The 18,929-nt window shown below is 36.6% G+C and overlaps 1 protein-coding gene across 10 annotated transcripts in view; it reads right to left on the bottom strand.

The window, feature by feature from the left end:
* The window catches only part of KIFAP3 (kinesin associated protein 3), a 160,421-nt gene extending 155,098 nt beyond the window's left edge, over nt 1–5,323 (bottom strand). For 2 of the 10 annotated variants that reach the window (XR_014053445.1, XM_081489539.1), the window contains exons 1-2: nt 4,660–5,323; nt 3,327–3,439 (exon numbers count right to left, since the gene is read on the bottom strand). Coding sequence is in view for 5 of the 10 variants with exons in the window: in XM_081489539.1 (XP_081345665.1) it covers nt 3,327–3,406 (80 nt within the window). In the remaining 5 variants the exon portion in view is untranslated. The other 8 variants (XR_014053444.1, XM_081489537.1, XR_014053442.1 and 5 more) reach the window with 5 other exon arrangements.
* Nucleotides 5,324–18,929: the final 13,606 nt, after the last annotated feature.

Raw genomic sequence — 18,929 nt, 5'->3', positions numbered from 1 at the left:
TAATTAATGGTATAAGCATATTTTCATGTGCTTATTTACCATTTGTATTTTGGGTCAAGTCTTTGTTCAAATATTTTTTTCATTTTTTTATTTGTGTTTTCACTGGCTTGACCAAACTGATCAGAGAGATAGCAACAGATATTAGATTTGAAAGATACACAGCACTGAAACTGAAACAAGAAATAGAAATTGTTAAAGCTCTATGTTTTTTAAAGAAATAAAAAATCTAATTACAATGTTTCACACAAAAAACACTCCAGGCACAGCTTTAGTGATAAATTCTACCTAAGAAATAAAGTCAACTTACATACTCAAGCAGAAATTAGAGAATGGAGGAATACTTACTGACTCATTTAAAAGGGTCGGCATTATTATGGTATCATAGTCAGACAAATATCTTTAGTGACCATACGTGTAACAATCTTTAACAAAATACTAGAAGTCAAATCAGCAGTATATAAAAAAATACACTACACTATGACCAAATGGGTTTAACTCAGAAATTCAAGGTTATTTAACATATGATAATCCAATATTTTACCATACTAAAAATATAAAGGTAAAGAACCATATGGTCATGTCAGTAGAGGCAGAAAATGAATTTGACAGAATTCATGATTTAAAAAGCTATCAGAAAACTTAGAATAGGAGATGACATCCTCACTCTAATAAAGAATTTCTGTGTAGGTTTATTTCTGGGCTGTCTCTTCTGTCCCGTTGGTGTATGTATCAGAATGTAAGATGCCTCTAGGTATATTGTTTTTTCTCAGGATTGTTTTGGCTATTTGAGGCCCATTTGGTTCCATATAAAATATAGGATTGTCTTTTCTACTTTGTAAAATAAAATGCTATTGGAATCTCATTCGCATTGATAGATTTGATTGAATCTTTAAGTAACTTTGAATGGTATAAAAAATTTGACAATGTTAAATCTTCTAATACATTAACATGGGTTGTCTTTCCATTGTTTTTGGACTTCTTTCTTCTCATTTATTAGTGTTTTGTAGTTTTCATTGTATGTGATTTTTACCTCCATGAAGTTTATTTCTAAATTTTTTTAATAATATTATGATTGGGATTGCTTTTTAAATTTCTTCTTTTGATAGTTAATTGTTAGGATATAGAAATACAACTGATTTTTGTACATCAGTTTTGAATCTTGAAAATTTATTGAATCATTTATTCTAATAGATTGTTGTGGAGTCTTTGGGGCTTTAATATAAAAAACATGTCATCTGCAAACAGAAATAATTTTACTTCTTTATTTCCTATTTAGATGACTTTCATTTATTTTTCATGCCTAAATGATCTGATTAGTACTTCCAATTCTGTGTTAAATAAAAGTGGCAAGAGTGAACATCCTTGCCTTGTTCCTGATTTTAGAATAAAAGCCTTCCATTTTTCACTGTTGAGTAAAATGTTAGCAGTGGGCTTTTCATAGATGGCCTTCAATATGATAATTTCCTTCTGTTCCTAGTTTGTTGAGTGTTTGTATCTAGAAAGGATTGAGTTTTGTCAAATGCTTTTTCTGCATCTATTTAGATGATCATATGATTGTCATCTTTCTATCAATGTGATGTAAACTTATTGATTTGTGTATATTGAACCATCCATGCAGCTTAGGAATAAATCTCACTTGAACATGGTTATTTGGTCCTTTTAGTGTACTTTTGAATTCAGTTTGCTAGTATTTTGTTGAGAATATTTGTGCCTATATTCATCAGGAGTTGGGCTGCATTGCTTTGGGAAGCCTTCTTTGTAATACCACAGTTTTCTTCTTCTGCAAAACTGCTCCTTATAGAAGTTTTTCTTAAGTTCCAGACTTAGGTGTTTCTCTGTTCTCCTACTGCATTTACTGGACTTTATGGACATGATTTGTTTATGAGTGATTCAAAAGGTATAAAATAATGAATTTCCAATTACATTTCCAATCACAGTTCTTAATACATAATGGTAACCAATAAATGGTAAATCCTGCTTTATTAAATATAATTATAGCTTTCAAGAAGCACATGGAATATTCTCTATGTATGTAAACAAATAACTTTACCATGGTGAGACATGTCATAATGGCAGCATGAAACAAGTAAAATGTTGACACAAGAAGAGTATAATCCGCTAATAGTGGATAGAAGCTTAGGGTAGAGCTCACAAAGGATGAATAAAAAATTGCTTACCAGAAAAGCATAATAGAGATGTCCTAGGAAAAGGCAATACTTTATACACAGTATCTATTCAATATGTGGGGACTTCCCTGGTAGCTCAGCTGGTAAAGAATCCGCCTGCAATGCAGGAGACCCTAGTTCGATTCCTGGGTTGGGAAGATCCCCTGGAGAAGAGATAGGCTATCCACTCCAGTGTTCTTGGGCTTCTCTGGTGGCTCAGACGGTAAACAATCTACCAGCAATGTGGGAGACCTGAGGTCGATCCCTGGGTTGGGAAGATCTTCTGGAGGAGGGTATAGCAACCCATTCCAGTGTTCTTGCCTGGAGAATCCCCATTTTTCAAAGGGCTTGCGCACTAGTGGTAAAGAACCTGCCTGCCAATGCAAGAGATGTAAGAGAAGCTGGTTCAGTCCCTTGGTTGGGAAGATCCCCTAGAGGAGGGCATGGAAATCCTCTCCAGTATTCTTGCCTGAAGAATCCCATGGACAGAGGAGCCTCGCAGGCTATAGTCCATAGGGTCCCAAAGAGTCAGACATGACTGAAACAACTTAGCATGCATGCATGCATACAATATATACACAGTGTATGTACAAACATATGAACTATCATTGTGTATTGAAGTATATGCAAGTAGTTGAGATGGTTAGGGAATTAGGTTCAAATGGGAGAGCAGCAAAAAGTAAATTTGGAAAATTCAGGAGGGGCAAAATTGTGGAAAGAATATGGTATTTGGATATTCTCTGCACACATCAGGAATCATGAAGGCATTTTTATATAGAAAAATTATATGTTGAAATTTATTATTTTAGCAATTAATTGTTCTATTTTTATCCACACAGCAACATAGAACAGAGATGTAAGAAAAGGAAAAAGGAAAGTGAAGTCACTCAGTCATGTCTGACTCTTTGCGACCCCATGGACTGTAGCCTACCAGGCTCCTCTATCCATGGAATTTTCCAAGCAAGAGTACTGGAGTGGGTTGCCATTTCCTTCTCCAGAGGATCTTCTCGACCCAGGGATCAAACCCAGGTCTCCCGTGTTGCAAGCAGCCGCTTTACCAGCTGAGCCACCGGGGAAGCTATGGTCTTTATTTTCCATATAAGTCGCTTTTAAATTTCAATGCTGATTGACTTCAAAAGCTCAGAGAAAATCGTTTCTTACCTTGTGACTGCCTTTGGGATATCATCGAATGGCCATTGTGGCCCAAAGAATCCACATCCACTGGCTATTAATGCAGTCATCTTCTTAAATTAATTTGAGCTCAAGTTGCACATCTTAACGCAAAAGAGACTTAAGTTAAAAGGATGCTTTAAAATACATCCTCTTTTTAATGGTGGTAACCTCCGTTTTCAACTAATGTGATGTAAGACAACATCTATGACATCATTAGGTTTCTCCATGGGTCAAAACAGGGAGGGAAGTGGCCTACAGGGAAAGTAATAAATCTCTGTGCTTTTTTCTCCCCCATATTCTCTTACAGCCTGAGCCATACTTTTAGAAAATAGTTGTATCAACTATTTAAATACATGTCAGCCTGATGATTCTTAAAGACATGCAGTAAAATGAATATTATCCAGTATAAATAGAAGATGTATTTTGTCACACTTATTCATGCACACACACAAACAACTGTGTTTGTTAATTTGTATGTGTAGTCATATATGTACATGTTCAGTTGGAAGTTCCCTGCTTTTGTGTATGTGCTTTTGGAGATGTGTGCACAACATGTTGAGGGAAGAAGAAGGTCTGAGTGTATCCAGCCAGATCAGCTGTATTTGTTAACTTAACCACAATTTATAAGCAGGCATTACTTTAAACTTGAGTATGCTAAAATGAATAGACATAGTTCCTGACTTGAAAAATTGTATCTACATCCAGTAGAGATACACCAAAAATGAATACATTTCAAAGAAGTACATTCTATGATAGAGGTATAATTTATCTCTGTAGAAACTGAGGAGATGACTGTGGATTCACACACTTAATCCTATTCTGCACAATGCATTCATCCAAGAATTGAGGCTACAAGAATAAAATACAGACCTTACCTTGAAGGAGTTCAAATATATGAATAGGCAATCAGGGAACAAGTAATTTGTGTCTCAGCCTTATTTGCCACACATCTACATCCCACATCAAATTTTGTTTTGTGTTTGTCCTAGATTATTTTAAACTGCTCTTACCTATTAGGTTTTTTTTTCTATAAAGAATATGGCACACCATCTCTTTTCAATTTATTGCTTCAATTCCATGATCTTTCACTATGATAGAAGTTTCACTTGAGTTAGATATATTAATTGAATTCTATCTCTCTCTCATTAAATACACATTTGTTTAGTGCATATTATGTGTTCCAGAAACACTATAGAGGTGAACTAGTAGTCTGGATAAATTCAGGCAAAGGCTGTATTGGTAATCAGACCTCTCCCGTGAAACCTTAGTAGCAGAATTAGAAAATGTTTAGAGCACTTACAGCAAAGTGTTTATGACATACCTTCTGGGTTACTAAGAACAGAACCGGAACTGCCAATTCATTCCAGATCAGTTCCTAGCAACAGCCAGTTAGCAACAATTTTAAAGTTGGATAAGAAATAAATTTGTGCTTCCTGGGTTGAAACATATGATGCTCCAATGAGTGACATAGCTCCATCCTTTTAAATATAGGGCTGAAATTAAATAATATGTATTTGACTATAAAATGTTTAACTTTTCTTTTCTTTCTTTCTCCTTCTCTTCCCTTTCTCTTCCTTCCTTCTTTGTCCCTTATTCTCTTCCTTTTGTTTTTCTTTCTTTTTGTGTGTAGACAGCACGTGTCATAAAAATAATAGCATAATGGAAAAAGAATTTTTCCTCATTTGGAAAAATTCCTGCCAAATTGATGTCCCTTTAAGCAACCATTACCATACCAGGAAAGGAAGTAGATACATATCAAAGACCATGGGAAATGGTTTAAATAAGGTCAGAGTCTTTCCAGTGGGTGTTAGTAACAACAAGTACTTGAAATTCATTTTGCTTCAGTTCATACTTCAACACTTTGTCCACATTACTTTTTTTTTTTTTTTTGTAAGCAAGAGAGGTAAAAAATAAGATGTTGCTATTCCAAGTTTGACAAATTGTAAAATGTTTCTCTCAAATCAATCCGCTCCCTGCCTTTCCCATTCATTGGGATATGAACTTCTTTTTCTTTCCAGATGAGTCCATTGAGAGTATGTCAGCATTACTCTAAGTAGAAGATGCTAGTATTCCATCACAAAAACAAAATAAAGTAAAAACGAAGTAAACAAAATGCTGCTTGTCCACTTACCAGAATTTTGTCTCCTCAAGACGTGGTAATGTGTACTCTATTTTAAATGGTATCTTGACTGAATTCTATCAAATAATCTTCCCCATAACCAAGTGGACATGCTGGTGAAAATTTCTCCATCTGAACTAAGGAAATATTAACAACCTAAACATTTTTTTTTTAACAAGATTGGTTTTATTTTACCTTATGAAAATATTTTCAAGGCTCCCAGAATACCTTTCTTTTTTAAACCCTTGAGATGTTGGGCTAGGATTGATTCCAAGGTTATTCTGTTGCTAGTACATTTGAGTTTGTAATATCATTAAAATTGAACAAATATGAAAATCCTGAAATGGAAAGTCAAATATAAACTAAAAGGAACATATATTCTACTCTTTCATTTTACTGGCCAATTTACTCAAAGCAAAGGAAAAGTAAAACAGGCAATAGGAAGTGTTCAGTAAATAAGTTTTAAATGAATATCTATAGACAAGGAGGGAAATCACCAGATGAAATGAAAATTATTGGTGCTTTTCATAAAATAGTAGGTTCTGTGGGCTTCCCAGGTGGCTCAATGGTAAAGAATCCACTTGCCAAGGCAGGAGACATGGGTTCGATCCTTGGGTCAAGAAGATTCTCTGGAGAAGGAAATGGTGACCCACTCAAGTATTCTTGCCTGGGAAGTCCCATGGACAGAGGAGCCAGGAGAGCTACAGTCCATGGAGTTGCAAAAGAGGCAGAAATGACAGCAACTTAACAACAACAAAGTAGGTTCTACATTTAACTGTTTGCATGTAGGCCATTAGAGTAAAGAGGATTTGGGGCTTTTGCATTTTTTCCTCTTAAATAATAGTATTCTTCATGGAGAGAGTAGTGGAAAAGAGGGAGGCTTGGTGATAGTCCTTTATTTACTTCCACCTCAGTATACATTTATTTTTTCTCTATCTTATTGGTTGCTGCTGGCCTGAGGATAAATCTGTTTTATTGAACTAAAAAACTATATAGTGGTATGGAGGGCCCATTTTTAATAAGATTATTTGTTTTTTATGTTAATTTGTGTAAGCTCTTTGTATTTTGGATATTAATCACTTATCAGATGCATCATTTACAAATATCTTCTATTCAGTAGGTGACCTTTTCATTTTGTTGATAGTTTCTTTGCTGTACAAAAGTTTTTTAGTTTGATGTAGTCTTATTTTTAATTTTTGCTTTTGTTTCGCTTGCTTAAGGAGACCTAGTTAAACATACATAGCTAAGGCTGTTATCAAAGAGCATACTGCCTGTGTTTTCTCCTAGGAGTTTTATGGTTTCAGGACTTACATTTAGATATTTAATCTATCTTAAATTTATTTTTGTATGTGGTATGAGAAAGTAATTCAGTTTGATTCCCTTGCATGTGGCTGTCCAGTTCTCCAAACAACATTTATTGAAAAGACTGCCCTTTCTCTGTTGTATTTTCTTCTTCACTGTAGATTAATTGACCATAAAAGTTTAGGTTTATTTTTGGGCTCTCTGTTGTGTTCTATTGATCTACGTGTCTGTTTTTGTGCCAATACTATACTGTTTTGATTACCGTAGCTTTGAAGTATAGTTTGAAATTATGGAGCGTGATATCTCCAGCTTTGTTCTTCTTTCTCAAGATTGTTTCAGCTATCTGGTATCTTTTGTATTTCCATACAAATTTTACAATTATCTGCTCTAGTTCTATGAAAAATGTCATTGGTATTTTCATAGGAATTGAATTGAATTTGTAAATTGTTTTGGGAAATAGAGTCATTTCAACAATATTAGTTCTTCCAATCCATGAGCACAGTTTATTTTTGCATTTGTGTAGTCTTCAATTTCTTTCATCAGTGTCTAGTAGTTTTCTGTGTACAGATCTTTTGCTTCCTTGGTTAGATTTATTTCTAGGTATTTTATTCTTTTTTTATGCAATTGTAAATGGGACTGTTTTTCTCTGGTAGTTTGTTGTTAGTGTCTAGAAATGCAACACATTTCTGCATGGTAATTTTGTTTCCTGCAACTTTAATGAATTCATTTATTAGTTCCAGTAGTTTTTTGGTGGTGTCTTTAGGATTTTCTGTATATAGTACTGTGTCATCTGCAGACAATTATGGTTTAACTTCTTCCTTTTCAATTTGAATTTCTTTTATTAGTGTATTTATTTTTGTGTATAATTGCTGTGGCTAGGATGTCCAGTACTACATTGAGTAGAAATGGTGAGAGTGGGCATCCTTGTCTTGTTCCACATCTTAGAGGAGATATTTTTAGCTTTTCATTGTTGAGTATAATATTAACTGTAAGCTTGTCATATGTGGCCTTTATTATGTTGAGGTATGTTTCCTCTACATCCAGTTTGTTGACAGTTTTATCATAGATGAATGTTGAATTTGTCACAACTTTTTCTGCATTTATTGAAATGATTGTTCTTCTTCACTTTATTAATGAGGTGTATCACATTGATTGACTTGTTGATATTAAACCATTCTTGGTTCCCTGGGATAAGTCTCATTTTATCATAATGTATGATCCTTTTAATGTATTGTTGAATTTGGTTTGCTAATATTTTGTTGAGAATTTTTGCATCTATATTGAACAGGAATTTTGGCCTATAATTTTCTTTTTGTGGTGTCTTTGCTGATTTTGGTAATAGGGTGATGCTGGCTTTGTAGAATGAGATCAGAAGCATTCCTTCCTCTGAAATTTTTTGAAATACTTTGAGAAGGATGGGTGCTAACTCCTCTTTAAAATGTTCAGTAAATTTCACCTGTGAAGACATCTGATCTTATACTTTTCTTCGTTGGGAGTTTAAAAAAAAAAATTTTATTCAATTTCATTACTGCTAATTGGTCTGTTCATATTTTCTATTTCTGTTCATATATTCTATTTTCTTCTTCCTAGGACATTTCTAGGAATTTGTCCTTTTCTTTTAGGTTGTCCTCCAGTCTTTATTCAATGTCTTGTAATCATTTTGGTTGTCTGAAGCGTATTCTTTACTATATTTTTTAGGAAGAGCTCATGGAAATAATATTCCTTGAGGTCTTGCTTATTGCTAACAGTTGTCTGTGCTTTTTATACTTGAAATTCCGTATTACTAAATATAAAATCTTTGGCTCACATTTTCTTTCCTTAAATGTCTTAAATTTGCTACGTTATTTTCTTCTGGCATAAAGTGTTGCTGATTAAAAGTTTGTTAATGTAATTTTCTGTCCTTTATAAGTCACACATGGTTTTGCCTAAAAGTCCAAATATTTTCTCTCACAAGGTCTAGTAATTTTATTGGACCATGTTTTGATGTTGGCTATTTTGAAAGGATAGATTCAGTTATATGGTGTACTCTTTCAATATGTAGGGTTTCCCTGCTAGATCCGTTAGTAAAGAATCTGACTGCAATGCAGGAGACCTCAGTTCAATTCCTGGCTTAGGAGGATCTCCTGGAGAAGGGATAAGCTACCCACACCAGTATTCTTGAGCTTCCCTTGTGGCTCAGCTAGTAAAGAATCTGCCTGCAATACAGGAGACCTGAATTTGATCCCTGGGTTGGGAAGATCCCCTGGAGAAGGGGAAGGTTAATTGTGGCTCTTCAGAATTCTGGGTTTGGAAGAGTTGTACACAACTGAGCAACTTTCACTTCACTTCTTCAGTTTGTAGTTTCATATCCTTTTAAAAAATATCAGGAATATTTTCTTGAAGTATAATTTAAAAAATTTGTTTTGTTCTCTTCCTTGGGTTTTCATTTTCAGAGATTCCTAATATTTATACAGTGCAACTTCTTTACTTATCTTAAATATTTGTCATTTTCTCTTAAATTCATTTTGTCACTCTCCTTTTCATTATAATTTAATTTTTTTCTCTTGATTTTCAAATTTCAATTATTTGTTGCATTAATTTACTCATGTATTCTAGTAGAACTTCCATTTCTTAAATATTTTAAATTTTCAATTATATTTTGAATTGTATTACCTTACTTTTGTATTATGTTACTATTTCATGTTTTGTATCATTAACATAGATTGGGTTCTTCTGAAATAATAATTTACAGTTTTTACCTTTCTTTTTTCTCTTTCATGTCTTTCTGGTGTGATTTTATTGTGATTATATGGGATTTGAACTAGATACATCCTTAGTTGTTCATGTTTTATAAAATTATTTTTTCTGTATGTTTAGAAAGTAGTAGTAGATTTTCTAACTTCATAGTCCTCCCCCTTCTGCTATTTGCATACAGTGATTTAAATAAAATAGCATCTTGCTTTCTGAGATTTTCAGATTCTGTTCTGCTTCCCCACTTTTGCCTGTCTCTTCTCCCTTTTTGTCTCTTTCTTTCTAAATCATGCCTGCATTCCAAGTGTCTCCTCAATGTAGAGACCTGTGCCATAATGTGTCAAGTGTGAGCATTCCTGGGCAGTAGACTGCTTCACCTTTAAAGAACTGACAATAGGTCCTTTACATTCACATGATGCTGGAGGGAACAACATCTTTCTCAGTTTCAGCCATTCTTCTCAAACTGGCACATTGTACTTTTCAGGTACTATCTATTGGAAGTTTCTTTGTTCTCTTATTCTTCAGATCATCAAATGCCTTGTTATTTTCCACTGTTTTTTTCCCACACAGATGCCAATGACACACAGGTCTTGTGGGTACTGGTAGTTTGTCTCTACCTGCTTTTATTTTGAGGTTGTGTTGTGCCTTGTTACACAGTTTGCTGAATTTTTGCTTTTGCTATTTGTGTGCTTAGTCGCTCACTTGTGTTCAACTCTTGGAACCCCATAGAGACTGTAACCTTCCAGGCTCCTCTATCCATGGGATTCTCCAGGCAAGAATACTGGAGTGGGTTGCCATTTCCTTCTCCAGGGGATCTTCCCGGCCCAGGAATCTAACCCAGGTCTCCTACATTGCAGGCAGACTCTTTACAAGGGAAGCCCATTTTTTGCTATCTAAGCTAAGCTAAGCTAAGTCACTTCAGTCGTGTCCGACTCTGTGCGGCCCCATAGACGGCAGCCCACCAGGCTCTGCCGTCCCTGGGATTCTCCAGGCAAGAATACGAGAGTGGGTTGCCATTTCCTTCTCCAATGGATGAAAGGGAAAAGTGAAAGTGAAGTCGCTCAGTCGTGTCCGACTCTTTGCGACCCCATGGGCTGCAGCCTACCAGGCTCCTCCGTCCATGGGATTTTCCAGGCAAGAGTACTGGAGTGGGGTGCCATTGCCTTCTCTTTTTGCTATCTAGGTACTGTCTTTTTAACGTGGTGATCCAGGAGGACCTAAAAATCTATGCTGTCACTACTATCTTCCTAGAACCTCATAACAATTGTTCTTTCTGAGGCTGAAGAAGATAGGTTTTCCTAAGATCACACAGCTAGCAGCAGAAGGCAAATGTATTTTAAAGCATCTTGATTAGGGACGTGGTACAGAGAAACTGCTCAATGCATGCTCTTTCTGTCCTACTTCCTTCTCTCCCTTCCTCTCTTTTCTTCCTTCATTGCCTCTACTTCTTCCTCATTGCCTCCAGAGCATAGATTTAAACCCAGTTATATCTGACTTCAAAGCCTCTGCAAGTTTATTTGATATGCTATGCATCTAACCCATAATGTGAAGTCACTGGAGCTTTTAATTCAACAAAACCATTTAAACAAAATTAGTTTCACCAAAACCTACACTCGTCTTGCTTTAAGAACATTTTCCTCTTGGTTTTATGCTCACATACTTTTCAATTGAGATATATAAATGTCACATTCTTTGACACATGCCTCATTAAAACATGGTTTGTTAGAAGCAAATCGATGCTCTTATTTTAATGAATATATTTACAGGCATTTTAGGTAATTCTTTAAAAAACCTCCTTTTTCATCTCTCATCTCCACCCAGGAAACCATCATTTGATAAGAAGTAAATTGAGAAGATCGCTGGAAAAGGACATGGCAATCCATTCCAGTATTCTTGCCAGGAAAATCCCAGAGACAGAGGAGCCTCGCAGGCTACAGTCCATGGTGTTGCATAGAGTTGGACATGACTGAGCGCGCACACACACACACACAACTGAAATCTGAACCTAAAACACCCTGATTTCACTTTCAAACTTAAAATCTACAGAATTTAAAGAGATTTTAAATTTGACTAAGTCAAATGTCCTGCTCTTGAAAAATTTTGTAAAAGCACTACTTTGATGTGAAAACTATACTGCCCTGGGACCCATGTCCATAAAATCCCAAGCTCCTTTGCTTAGGGTGTTTGGCTTCTGATGATACTTGATTGAAACTGATTCATTCAAAAATTGGATACACCATGAAGGCTCCCAGGGAATTTATACAGTGCACTCTGTTATGTAAAAACTCCCAATATACTAATTCTCCGGAATCCTCTATGTAAGGCCAATTAGTAATTAGATCTTGGGGAGTAAAATCTTGCCTATATGAAGTCACCACACAAATCCAAAGGGATTCAAAGCTCTATTTCAAGCCAATGCCTTTATAAAATCCTGTTCCAGTCTTTGGCTCTATAATGGATTTCCCAGGTTGGTGATCCAGCAACAGAAAATGCCATTTCCTTATTTTTTGAACTTCCTGCTCTTGCTGTGCAGGCTTGTTTCTTACTGTTTGAATTTACTTATTGTGGTTTGCATAAAATTATCCTTCACTCATCTACACATAGTAGATAATGGTTATTTGCCTATAAATCTAACAGGTACTGAGTTTTATTTACCCTTCTGCTCTGTGGGCACTCTCTGAACAAACGAGCAGTTGTTCTTGAAACATTTTCCATTTTTATGGGATTTGGAACTGTTTCTCCTTGTTGTTTTGTGTGCTTTTTAGCAGCTTGAGGCTCCTTCTTTCATGGTGTTTACTCTGGAGCTGGTGTGAACAGAGGCTCTTGGAAATGGCAGAGTGTTAATATCCTGGAGTGTGTCTTGCTTCATGTAAAAGATTGCTTCTCTAGGCTGCTGGGAGCTGCAGCAGAGGCAGGCCTTTCACAACACACACAGACATACACATGGAATCATGAATGGTCACATACCTACGCTCACCCTCTCATGCTCTCTGATTTCATATGTGCGGAAACAGGCTAGGAAACCTGACCCCTTGTTGATTGGAACGTTACTTTGCATTCATTTACAGAATATTTGGAACCTCACATATGTTTCTCATTAACGCTCATGTTTGATTGTTCTACGCAATTTTTTTAAAGATTAAATAAACCTGTATCAGAAATTGTCACTTTGCTTTAAAGAAGCACATTCAGCTCCCTCTGGGAAGCAAAGAAAGAATGACATGAAATATTTCTGTTCTCTTACATATATTTCCATAAATGAGATTGGCGTTACAACATAATAATGCATTTGAGGTTCAAGGGATTTTAAATAGCTTTTGAACAAATCGAGCACAAAGTGGCATTACTTATACAAAGAAACTCATTTAAAACAGAGCCTGTTAATGAAATGTGGTTTAGAATCATGTCTGTTTTAAATATTTAGTGTTCAGAATTAAAAGTTCAGAACATTAAAAGTTACTGGGCCAGAGACTTAAAGTTAAGTAAGCTGATACCTGAATATCATAACTGTAAATTTGGAGGTACATTAATTGTTTCAACCCACAAGGGCATGATTTGGTAAGGTCATACCCAGCACAATATTCTTAGGCCTTAATGCCTTCATAAATTTCCAAAAATGCAGTTATTTTAATCTATTTCTGGTTTACCTAACAAACCCACAGGCTGTTGCCAAATGCAACCTGGTTATGTTGTAGCCCCTTTAAAACAAAAGGGGGGAGAAAAACCCTCTCTCTGTTGGGCTGCACACCATAGGCCTGCAAGGCCTGCACTTGCCCAGCTTCAAGATGGAAGAAAGAACCCATAATCAGCAACAAAGACATCAATAGTTTAATGGATGGGGGAGCTTACATGTCTGGAGCAAGGTTCTGGAGCAACACCCCATCTTGTGCCACAGATAGTAGGCAGAACATAGTGGCAATCTTTGCTCCCAGGGAGGGGTGGGGGGAAGGGAGGATTATCAGTTATAGGGCAATTGATGTCAGATGGGTTTATTTGTGACCAGGGAAATCTGTAGAGAGGCATGCCTCTCATTGCCCCTTTGATAAGAGTAATCACTAGCTGGAGACTGGGGCAAGTATGCAGGATGGTCAGTCATATGAATAGGTGTATGTGAAGCAGGCACTAGTCAGGCAGGGGTATCAGAGAGCAAGAGAGCAACCATCTTCAGTGGCCTAACCATATCTATCTACACACATGCGTGCTCAGTTGTTTCGGTCATGTCCAACTCTTTGTGACCCCTTGGACTGTAGCCCGCCAGGCTCCCCTGTCCATGGGATTCTTGAGGCCAAGAATAGTGGAGTAGGTTGCCATGCCCTCCTCCAGGGGATCTTCCCAACTCAGGGACTGAACCCGTGTCTCCTGAGTCTCCTGCATTGCAGGTGGATTCTTTATCATTGAACCACTGGGGAAGCCCATCTATCTACCTATCATCTATCTACACTTCTGAATCCAAGTGGCTAAATCAAGTATTACAAGATCCAGATATCAGATTCACATCATCTCCTGACTCCTCACCTATTCTTTCAGTTCACTTTTTCATTCTACACATTTTGGACAGTGTTTTGAATATTAATCATATTTTTAATTTCCTATATTTGACATCTTGGGTGCCTTGGGGAACATGGGAAGTGTTGCCCTTCCCGGCAGTTCTCTAGTTCCTAGAGATAGCAAACAACTTGCCTGTGAGCACACCTTTGATATGCAAACCAACCAATCAGAGCCCGTAACCTCCAACCACCTCCATTACAAATTCTTATAACACCAAGCAAGTAGCCTCCCTGTGACTAGGTACCAGATAACCAGGGATTTGGCTTCCCAGGTGGCGCTGGTGGTAAGAAAACCTACCTGCCAATACAGGATACATGAGTTCAATCCCTGGGTGGGGAAGATTCCCTGGAGAAGGAAATGGCAACCCACTCCAGTATTCTTGCCTGGAGAATCCCATGGACAGAGAAGCCTGGCAGACTACAGTCCTTAGGGTCACAAAGAATCAGACACAACTGAAGTGGCTTAGCATGCAACTGGGGATCACCTCTATAGCCTAGAACCTACTGAAATGATTCAGACTATGTGATCCTAAAGTATCCACTGTATACTCACCCATTCCTCCTCTCAAAACCCCTACCTCATAATTACTCTGCCTCATAATTTCTTCTTCTCCTTTCTGCTCCTGACTGACCCAAGTTCTTCTTCGTGTGGTCCTGCAGGCCATGGAATGCCCCTGCCTCTTGGGAACTATAGCGATAAGCCTTTTTTTTTCAGTAGCATTCGTTCCTAGTCTGTTGGCCTCACCATACTTGATTAAAATTAATCCTGAGTGCATTGTAATACATTTTGGCACCCATCCTTATCATAGATTCCTGACTTTATTTTTTTTCCTAGCTCTTTTTGTTTCCTACTACTAAAAAGCTCTCTAATTCTGGACCAAGTCTAACATTATTAGACACTCCTTTTTGGTGAGGTATCCTCTCATAAAACTCCTGTCACAGAGGCGCATCTTGAATTAAGGGTGGTTAGACATTAGTCAGGCCCCTGGCTTTGAGGTAAAGGTGCTCTATCCTGCCAGACATAACCCAGTCTTCAAAGCTGCCTCAAAAGTGGAGATGGTTTCAATGGCAATGAACTTCTGCTGGGCCTGCCCAAGGCTCTGCTATTACCTCAAGCCCATAGCTAGTCTTACCTCACTAATCATGTTTCAGATCCCAGTTCTCCCATGGAGTGTAAGAACCTTCTGCCTTAATATTCCAGGCTCATTTCTGTTCCTTCTTATCTATTTTCTCCACCATTTCCACCTAACAATCTTACTATCTAGCCAAAATTGTATCGATCCTTAAATCCTTTATTAGATCTCTAATAATACCGCTTTCCTTACATCTGATTATATTTCATTGAACATTTTCCCATTTGTTGTCTTTTCCTTTTTATTTCATGTGCATTTTTCTTGTGTGTAGCTGGATTCTTAGATTTTAAAGTACTTGGCACTGTTAAAAATCTTGGAATTTGGAGTCAGAAGACTTGAGCGCATGTGCTAATTTTTTTACTTACAAGCTGCATTAGTCTGCTTGGACTTCCACACTACAATGCCACAGGCTGGGTGATTTGGACAACAGAAATTTATTTTCTCATAGTTTTGGAGGCTGAAAGTTCAAGATCAAGGTAATTCAAAGTTGGTTCCTGGTAAGGAATCTCTTCCTGTTTTGTAAACAATTGCATTCTCACTTTATCCCCATATGGCCTTTTCAAGATACATGCATCTGAGAAGAGATAAAACAGAGCTTTCTGGTGTCTTCTCTTATAAGAGCACCAATCTCATCAGATCAGGACACCCAACTTATGTTCTCACTTAATCTTAATCATTCCAAATTTTTAAATTTATATGGAAACACCAAAGTTCCCCCAAACCAAAGCAATCCTGAGAAAGAAAAACGGAGCTGGAAGAATCAGACTCCCTGACTTCATACTATGCTACCAAGCTACAGCAATAAAAACAGTATGCTACCGGCACAAAAACAGAAGTACAGACCAATGGAAGAGGATCGAAAGCCCAGAAATAATCCCATGCACCTATGGCCAATTAATCTATAACAGAGAAGGCAAGAATATATAATGGAGAACAGACAGCCTCTTCAATAAGTGGCCCTTGGAAGACTGGGCAGCTACATGTAAAATAATTAAAGGAGAACATTCTCTAACAATGTACACAAAAATAAGCTAAAAATGGATCAAAGACCTAAATGCAAGCCAGACACTATAAAACTCTTGGAGGAAAGCATAGTCAAAATATTCTTTGACATAAATCACAAAATGTAGTTTTTGATCCACCTTCTAGAGTAATTTAAATAAGAACAAAACTAAGCAAATGGGACTTAATTAAACTTAAAAGCTTCTGAACAGCAAAGGAAATCATAAACAAAATGAAAAGACAGCCAACAAAATGGGAGAAAATATTTGCAAATGAAGTGACCAACAAGGAATCAATCTCCAAAATATACAAACAGCTCATGCAGCTCAATATCAAGAAAACAACACAATCAAAAAATGGCCAGAAAATCTAAATAGACATTTCTCCAAAGAAGGCATACAGATGGCCAAAAAAGCAAATGAGAAGATGCTCAACATCACTAATCATTAGAGAAATGCAAATCAAAACTGCAATAAGTTATACCTGGAGAAAACCGTATACCTGGAGAAAACCATAATCCAAAAGGACTCATGCACCCCAGTGTTCACTGCAACACTATTTACAGCAGCCAAGAAATGGAAGCGACTGCAATGACCATTGACAGAGGGATGGATAAAGATGTGGTACATATTTTCAATGGAATATTACTCAGACAAAAAAAGAGAATTAAATAATGCCCCTTGATGCAACATGGATGGACTTAGAGATTATCATACTAAGTAAATCAGACAAAGACAAATATCATATGATATCATTCATATGTGGTATCTATTTTTAAAAAAATGATACAAATGAATACTCGCAAAACATAACCAGACTTACAGATATTGAAAACAAACTTATGGTTACCAAAGGGGAAATGTGGTGGAGAGGGATAAATCAGGGCTTGGTATGAACACGCACATACTACTATATATTAGATAACCAACAAGGACCTATTGTATATCACAGGGAACTCTACTCAATAATCTGTGATAACCTATATGAGAAATGAACATAAAAATGAATATATGTATATATATAACTGAATCACTTTGCTGTACACCTGAAACTAACACAGCATTGTAAATCAACTATACTCCAATAAAAATTTTTAAAAAATCACTCTTCAAGAACCAGCTTTATTATTGCCTCCTCCGTGAAGCACTTCCTAAGTCTCCTGTTAGAGTAAGTATCCACAGAATCCTGTTTTTATCTTAAAAAGAGCACATTCCAAATCTTATCAAAATTATCTTTTCACCAGCTGTCTTTCCCAATTGAGAGTAGATTCTTCAAGAAAGTATCCATGTTTTATCAATGTATCTTTAAAATATTTTTATTTATTTATTTATGATCATGAAAGTGTTAGTCACTCAGTAGTCTCTGACTCTTTGCAACCCCATGGACTGTAGCCCGTGAGGCTCCTCTATCCATGGGACTCTCCAGGTAAGAATACTGGAGTGGGTTGCCAAGCTACCCTCTAGGGGAACTGCCTGACCCAGGGATCCAACCCAGGTTTCCTGTATTGTAAGCAGATTCTTTACCATCTGAGCCAGCTGGTCCAGGAAGAGTTCTGCTTATTTATTTATAATAAATGCATATATGTATTATAAATATTTATTTCTGACTGTGCTGAGCCTTAATTATTGCATATGTGCTTTCTCTAGTTGCAGTGCACAGGCTTCTCATTGCAGTGGCTTCTCTTATTACAGAGCACAGGCTCTAGGATACATGGGCTTCAGAAGTTGCAGTTTGCGAGCACCAGAGTGTAGGGTCAGTAGTTGTGGTGCTAGGGCTTAGTTGCAGCATGCAAGCTTAGTTGCTCCATGGCATGTGGGATCTTCCTGGGCCAGTGATTGAACCTGTGTCCGCTGCTTTGGCAGGTGGATTCTTAAGCACTGGACCACCAGGGAAGTCCTTATTAAAGTATTTTATTTCAGCTCCTGAAACACAATATATTCTTAGTAAATGTTTCTTGGAATTATTGGATTTTGATTCTTAACATATTTATTTTTTACAACAAATGTATTTTCAGGGCTGGCACTACATAGATAATATAAAGTTTGTCTCTCGTATTCTTCTGCTATAACCTCTTTTCTTCCTAACTTTTAATGTATACTGAATTGTCTTCATGCTTTTCCAGCACTTATCTCATGAATAAGAATATGTCTCTTGTAGTTTTATAACACTAAAATGTTACTGAGGGATATACCAAAGGAATTACTTGTGTAATTTTTGGCACCAAGACACCTGTTTATGGGGTATTTATTTTGGTGGGCGTGAGACTTTCCAGTTCTGGTTAAATTACAGTAAGTATGCCCCTACCTCATACAGCTCTTTACCACTATAATTAAATAATCTTGGAATTCCACAAATCTCTTCAGTGTGAGTTCTTCCCATATGACCAAACATCTCATTATGACTAAATTCAATTTGGAGAAATGTTGGCTAAACATAATAAAAAATTCCTTTTAATTGAGAGATATTGAACTCAAATACCTCCAACGTGTCCAACATGAATTTGATATGGTAATTTCTCAATTTATTCAATGTTCACTATTTAGGATATTGTTTGATTATCATATAGATTTCTTTCCCAGCTCTGCAAACACAACTACCAGAACTGAACCTCAATACATTAGCATTCCATCTGAAGAATTTTTCATTCTGGCTTCTCATTATGTTCTCAGTCCACCCACCACATATTCTCTTCTCCAGTTATACAAGACTGTTTCTAAAACACAAAACCACTATGTTTTTTCACTATTTTATAGCTTAG

The sequence above is a fragment of the Giraffa tippelskirchi genome, chromosome 5, assembly GCF_054371585.1.
Source record: "Giraffa tippelskirchi isolate mGirTip1 chromosome 5, T2T-mGirTip1v1.2.pri, whole genome shotgun sequence".
NCBI lineage: Eukaryota > Metazoa > Chordata > Mammalia > Artiodactyla > Giraffidae > Giraffa > Giraffa tippelskirchi.
The sequence above is the reverse complement of the archived record's forward strand: the minus strand, read 5'-3'. Positions and strand labels throughout refer to the sequence as shown.